Source organism: Cynara cardunculus, unplaced genomic scaffold (genome assembly GCF_001531365.2).
Source record: "Cynara cardunculus var. scolymus isolate 2C unplaced genomic scaffold, CcrdV1 Un_Scaffold_5479, whole genome shotgun sequence".
In the NCBI taxonomy this organism is placed as follows: domain Eukaryota; kingdom Viridiplantae; phylum Streptophyta; class Magnoliopsida; order Asterales; family Asteraceae; genus Cynara; species Cynara cardunculus.
Genome location: NW_020202427.1, coordinates 10,868 through 18,577, shown reverse-complemented (window position 1 = coordinate 18,577; position 7,710 = coordinate 10,868). Strand labels below are relative to the sequence as shown.

The window sequence follows — 7,710 nt, the reverse complement described above, 5'->3', positions numbered from 1 at the left end:
CGTGTAATGTCTATTTTAGACAAAACGATTGTTAAGGAGAGTTGTCGGGACGAGCTCTTAGCCATGGCGAACTTGGCGGTGCGATGCTTGAATTCCAACGGGAAGCATAGGCCTACAATGAAAGAAGTGGCTGGAGAGTTAGAAGGCTTGAGAATGTCGCATGTGCCTTCTACGATTGGAACTAAATTTGGACATGTGAACTACAATGAAGATCAATTGATGGTAACATATGATGAGTCAACATCAACAAGTGGTTTCAAAGACAATATACTCATCAATGATTCAACGAGATAATTTGCAAGTTATTGTGTAAGTAAGCCTTCCATTGTCTTGTATTTGACAAATAAGTTGTATATCAAGGTTACCGAGTACGATTTTTGTTGTATCTCCCTTCTTTTTTGTTGGTGATTTGTATCACCAATATCATTTAAATGTAATGAGATTAATTTGTTTACCAATGTAATCTTGATAAATATTGGACAAGTAAGGGTGGTGGGGAGTGCACACTTGTTTGAGTTTATTTCGGTTTAAAGTATACTGTTATTAAGGGGCGAAGCCCCTAATCGACGGGGGTCTGAGGCAGCGCCCTTGGTAGCGGGTTCCAAGGGGTAGAGCCCCTGGTTAATGTTATTATATGGAAAATGCACGAAAATCCGAATTTATGATTTTGAACCCGATTTTTGGCTCTATTTTTAAACTCGGTTCGGTGGTTTTGAAACTGCCGGTTTTGATAGTTCATAACAATTGATTCTCTGTTCGAAATTACTGAATTTTATCCGATTAAAGTTTCGATTGTACCATCGAAATATTTTAATCTAAAAGTGAATCACGACTTTCAGTAATCCAAGCAATCGAAACACCCAGAATTTGTAACATTTTCTGCTCTRTTTGTCTAGTCTTTTCCATGGCCATTTTGCTTTGAGCAAGCATTATAATTTTCATTGTATGCACGTTCTTAGTTAATACAAAGTGTCTTTTVCATATAACATTTTCACTACTAAACATGATAGTTTCTCTGGCGAAAAATTCCGTCAAAAATCTACTGTAAAAAGAGATTTATCGTGGATTTCCCGACCGGAAAACCTTCGCCGGAAAACACTATTTCCACCGGAACTCCGCCACTTATTTTTTTAAAATTTTTTGACTTAATTAATTAAATTAATAACTAAAATTATCGTTGGATTTTTGATGGATTATTGGCCGGTAATTTAATTAGATTTTTTACAAATTTTATTTTGTTTTTAAATTTTTTATTAAATTATTATTCAGTGAATTATTTAAAAGTAAAATAAAATTACCGACAGATTTATACGCCTCTAATCCATTTAATTTTGAACTTTTCAGTAAAAAAATAATTGAAAACTACTATTCATTTTATTCGATTTTTCTAAACAAATACATATATATATATAGGAGACGTTTCATTTACAGACCATGTAATTCTAATAAACTTTACAAATCAATCTTACCYCTCCATCTAGTCTAATAAATAACTGATTTTATTTCGTTAATCAAATTCCATTTTGACATTTGGTTACCCATRGAATTGAATTGAATTCCAAATATTCCCTCAAATGTGGATTTCACCATTCCTTCATAAAAGAAATGGAATTGGAATCCGTTCTAACCAAGATTTTTAAAATGACAAAAATACCCTCATTAAAACTTAAAAACTCTAATCGCACCATCTTTCTCATCTAATGCATCATCGTCCGAATGCCTCACTCCTTTAGACTCTCTCCACCAATTTTGACTTCTTCCTCTTGCGATGCAAATTTGATTTTGTTTATGTTTATGTTACAATTTCCGTTTCTATTTCGATTTCTTTCCTTCATCGAACTGCTTATAGATCTACTTCTTCGATTTTTACTTCTTTCCTTTATTTTTGTTACTTCTCATCAATCGACGTACGATTTTATTAATGTTCATGGATCGACTTCTTCCTTCTTCATTTTTGTTCTTGATGTAGATGTGGGTCATGATTAGGTTAATATTTTTGTTACGATTTTGTTACTCTTCAATTTTTGTTATTGTTTTGATTACTGGTTACTGTATTGGGTTACAATTTTGTAAATATTTTTGGGTTATATTTTTGTTATTGATTTGGGTTATTGATTTGTTACTGCTCCATATTACTGCTTCATCATCATCAAGTTGTATATTTGGCATATTTTTATGTATGATTTGCTCTTGTGTGGATGTCTTTTGTTAATAATATATTGTTTTCTGGAACAGGAAATAGTCCGACTTATTTTAGCAACAACACGCAAACGTAGGCTTATTAGATTGTTTTGGAAAGCTATGATTGTTATTGTTTAGTATATCGTTATGATATTGTTATTGTTTTGGAAAGTTATGATTGTTATTGTTATTCTTTGTTAAATGTGTATCAATTTATAATATTACATAGGTATGCTTATGATAGTGATGCTATTTGCATATCATATCTTAGGATGAATAGAAGGTGTTTTAATAAGTTATGTGATATGTTTGAAACTTTAGGTTTGGTTTATATTGGTAAGGAATTCGCGCAATGCTCTGATGTGCATCTTGATTTAAAATCAAGAACTTAAAAATGTCAACCGTGTTTCATTTTTGTCTCTTTTTTATCCATCCGATGCTAGTTATATACCCGTACCATGTAACTTATGTAAATTTTGAATACATGTAAGCAAGAATACCTAGTACAAATAGATTTTTAGCAAATAAAATATATATGTTGATCCATTTTACATTTTTATCTATATAGACATATAACAAGTTTCAAATACAATATATCTTATTTGTTGAACCAGTACAACCTGATTTAAACCGTCCATGTTAAGATGAAGTTGCATTGGTTGTACAAATGGAATATGTTATAAGATAAACCATCTTTACTGGCCTAACTATAGCATAAATACCCACGAGGATTGAGAAGGCCTTGGGTTTACTCTTTGGTTCGACTCCCCCTTTAGGATACTGAAGGTTTGTCTAACTGTTAATTTCAGGACGCAGTCGAGATACATGCAAATTGGTCTAAACAATCATAGTTACCTTGCAACCTAATCACCGGATTTGTGGCCAAACCAAAATGAGCTCAAGTGTAACCACCAGGAAATGGAAGAGTAGGGTTTAAGGTTTAGGATHTAATATGCAACCCTGAGTGCCTCAATTACCTAAGAGAATAGTAGTTATATGATAGGATCATGGTTTGGCTATAAATGCAAGTCAACCCAAAACCAATCACGGAATCACCTACTACCCATTTCAAGACAAACTTTCTTCTTCGTCCTACGTGGGATAACACAATTCCACATACTATCTATTCCAAGACTATATATTCTACTTAATAAACCAAAAATAAAAACAAAACAAATCAAAAAGAGAAACTTCTCGCCTTCTCGCATGATCCTTTCTCACTCACTCTCTCTCTCTCTCTCTCTCTATATATATATATATATATAATTTAGTCAAAACAGAAATGAAAGAAAGTTGAAAGAGATGTTGCATAAAGTATTTAAGAAATTCTTGTATGCTACAGAAAATGTTACGATGAGTTGAGGGGAAACATGAAACTGGTATGGCTTTTAACATATCATCAGTAGTAGGCTTATACATGATTTTTTTTGTGAAAACATACGTATCCTTTCCCGATATACTTTAAATTTTCATTTCTAAATGAAATTTGGACCCATTGGACAAGGTAGCAAAAATCAACGTCATTGTCTACCATCAAAGACTTGATAAGTCTAAAAGTTTTTTTTACAATAATTCAATACCAAAAATTCAAACCAATAAACGCTCCTACATGTTTATTATTGTCCTAATATATAAAGTTTCTAACATGGAAAATTGTGCTCTATTTTTAACTGTCGACAAACATGAATCGACARTTTGACCAAGTCTCRAGCAAACTTGTTCAYAACAGGAGCGATAATGTATCAAAAAAATAAAATKGTGTATTTCTTTTTAGTAATAAAAAGAAAAGTGTTGTATTATAATTGAAACAAGAGAAAACATGATATTCCATGTTAAGACAATCATAGTAATAATTTCCTGAGTTCAATGCAAATTTGATACTTATTTACGTAAACTAATGCGTAAAGATTTTGAAAAGAATTTTTAATGAAGACAACAATGTGTTTTCAATTTTCTAATAGACAATCTCATGGAAATTGAATGGTTGGTATTTTATGGAATTTCGTAGGATTAATATTTTAAAATATGTTTAAAACATTAATTAATCAAAAAGTGATTTGATTATTTTTATAAATTATTTATAAAAAAATGAATTCAATTTCAAATTCAAAGGACTCTAAATGTTTAAATATTTATTAACTTTTTAATAATTTATCAAATGATCAATGGAAGTAAATAAGTAGTTCTACTGTCCAATAATTCTACAAGTAATCCTGAAAATAGAAAGCATCCATCACTTTCAAGTTTCAACTTTTATGTGCACGACTTTGACTTTTCAGTCGTCTGTGTGATAAGATTTTTGAACAACCCTCAAGTCACTCAAAATTTTGGGCCCTAACATTGTTTAAGGAACTATTGTTCACAAACTGTTCATATTGTTGTTTATATATACACTAGCTGCATATCTCAACATTGGCTTGCTCCTGAATGTGTTCATAATGAAGGAACTATTATTCACAAACTGTTCATATTGTTGTTCATATGTACACTAGCTGCATATCTCAACATTGGCTTGTTCCTGAATGTGTTCATAATGAAGGAACTATTGTTCACAAACTGTTCATATTGTGTTCATACCTGTTTTTTTATTTATTTACTTTCGTGTAACAACTATTCTTATTATATTCATATTGTGTTCATAAATGCTATACAGTCCAAGATCATATATATATATATATATATATATCAATTTTTGTTCGTATTTGACACAATGGTTCATATATATATATATATATATCTGTGTGTGTGTGCTCATATGGTTATTACATTAACAAAAATAAATTAATAAAAATAATGAGATTTTTTGATTTTGTAACTCCCAATTAATAATAGGAGAGTTACATAAAAAAGAAAATTACCTAAATACCCTTTTCCCCTTTGTTCACATATGTTTTGAAATTGTAATTTTAAAAATTTAATTTTTTATCATGATTAATCACAACCCTTTATTGTAAAGAATCAATGGCCAAGATTGATTAACAAAGTTAACACAAAAATCTTGATTAGTATTTGAACCAAACTCTATATTTTGTTACCTTGTTTTGCAATGTAATCCAAAACTTTAGGTATAACAAGACCTTCAAAGAGAATGGAACGAACTTTCTATATATATTATGGTATATATATTTCTTTGTAGCTTCCTTCAATCATATTCACCGTTATAAACACAAATCCCTTCCTATATTCTCTGGTATTAATCGTTGTTCTTAGCCAAAATGAAGTTGTTTCAAATTTATCATTCACTTATCATGCTTTCATTAATAACAACATCAACATTAGCTATGAATTACTCCAAGGCGGGATGCGAAGATACGTGTGGGAACGTAACGATTCCATACCCTTTTGGAATTGGAGCAAAATGTTCCATCAATGAATGGTTCGTTGTCGATTGCAACTCCTCCACACCGTATCTTCCTGCACTCAACCACCTGGAAGTCCTTGCTGTAAACTTGGAAAATCAAACAGTCACTCTTTATGTGCCAACTATCTATGATTGCCAGAACCAACTCCTGAACAGGAGCCATATCTCAAGCATCATTCTTGGTAGTAGCCCCTTCCTGATTTCCAAATCACAAAAAAAATTTGTTGTCGAGGGGTGTGCCAATGCATTCATCTCGGACGATAAGGGGAGTGTGGTCGCTGGATGTTCAAATTCTTGTCGCAACGACACTGTTAGCGAAGGCAACAATTGTTACGGCATCAAGTGTTGCACAGCCACACTTCCTCATCATCTCAAGTCATACAGCATGAATCTAACGGGGTTGGGTGGAGAGGGTGCATGTGGGTCTGCCTTCTTGGTGGATGAGAATTCATATGTTGAAGGAAGCTTCTTAGGCCAATCTATTGCTTCAGACAATTGCTCTGTCCCCCTGTCACTTCTATGGATGCTAACAGACAGTGATGATTTGCATCAATCATCTTGTTGTGATCCGGGAGGGGACCGTATAAGCTCTCCCGTGGATTTGGGGAATGGTACTTCAGTGGATTCTCGAATATGCTACAAGTACCGTAATTATGAAGGAAACCCTTATTTACCATTTGGATGCAATGGTACGTAAATTTATGTAGCTTGTTTTTTGTTGAGTAAGTAGTGGTGTGTTGGTTTTTTTGTTGTTGATAATTTCTGTGATATGATATATTTTAGTAAAGGAAGAATGTACAAGGTGTATCGCTAGTGGAGGTTACTGTGACTACGGAGAAGAGACTTTAGCTTACGGCTATAAGCTAAATTGTATTATGGATCCCTTTGGTGATCCTCGTCACCTAAACAGTGAAAGAAAATCCCATCCCCTGGCTGTTATTCTAGGTAATGCCTATTCTCTCTGCTCAAATCACACCCACACATACACACACAAATATATATATATATATATATATATATATATAGGGTTGGGTTCACGTGAGACCAGTCTGTTTTCGTGAGACCCGTGAGACCACCTTTTTACACTTGAAACTTCACAGCGAAAACACTGTGAAGGTAAAAAGAATCCGAACCTTCACAGCAAAAACACTGTGAAAGTTACCTTCACAGCATTTCACTGTGAAGTTTCAAGTGTAAAAAAGTGGTCTCACGGGTCTCACGAAAACAGGTTGGTTTCACATGATCCCAAGTCTATAGGGTTGGGTTCACTTGAGACCAAACTGTTTTCGTGAGACCACTTTTTTTACATTTGAAACTTCACAGCAAAACACAGTGAAGGTTTCACAGCGTTTTGCTGTAAAGTTTCAAGTGTAAAAACAGTGGTCTCACGAATCTCATGAAAACAGGCTGGTTCACGTGATCCCAAGTCTCCCCCCCCCTCTCTCTCTCTCTCTCTATATATATATATATATGATTGGGTTCACGTGAGACAAGTCTGTTTTCGTAAGACACATGAGACACAATATTTACACTTGAAACTTCACAACAAAATGTTGTGAAGGTAAAACAAAGCCAAATCTTCATAGCAAAAACACTGTGAAGTTTCAAGTGTAAAACTCGTGTCTCACGAAAACAAACTTGTCTTACATGATCCCAAGTCTCTCTCTCTCTCTCTCTCTCTCTCTCTCTCTATATATATATATATATATATATATAGCCATAGGTCATTTTGGGAAATGGTAAGAAGTAAAGAAGTGATCATAGTCGTTCATACAATCAACGGATTTGATTGATCAAGAATTATGGTTATGCAAAATAGAGGGGGTAGCGTTGTAACTTTTACAAATAAGTGTGAAATGGGTTCATATGTGAACATGTGTGATTCACATATGAACTATATGTTTATATGTGAACCCTTGCAATTCACATATGAAGTATTTTAACTGATTCACATATGAACTAATTAATGGGTTCACATATGAACCATTTGCCGCCTATTTTTAAAAGTTACGAAACTATCCATTTATTCTCTACATACCCATGCGAGGATTTAACCAGTGCTTCACAGTCAAAACCGCAAATATTGACCAAATGAAGGGCTAAAGTCACTTCTTTACTTCTCAAATACTTACCACTTTTCATGAAAATTTCCTTATATACACACACAC

At 33.1% G+C, this 7,710-nt stretch overlaps 1 protein-coding gene across 1 annotated transcript; it reads left to right on the top strand.

Annotated features, from left to right (window-relative positions):
• Nucleotides 1-5,396: 5,396 nt before the first annotated feature.
• Nucleotides 5,397-6,487, top strand: LOC112504397 (wall-associated receptor kinase-like 8; the record flags this gene model as incomplete). The annotated part of the gene is made up of 2 exons (XM_025108339.1): nt 5,397-6,231; nt 6,326-6,487. Coding segments are annotated over exons 1-2 (997 nt in total), but the record flags the coding sequence as incomplete, so codon positions are not given.
• Nucleotides 6,488-7,710: the final 1,223 nt, after the last annotated feature.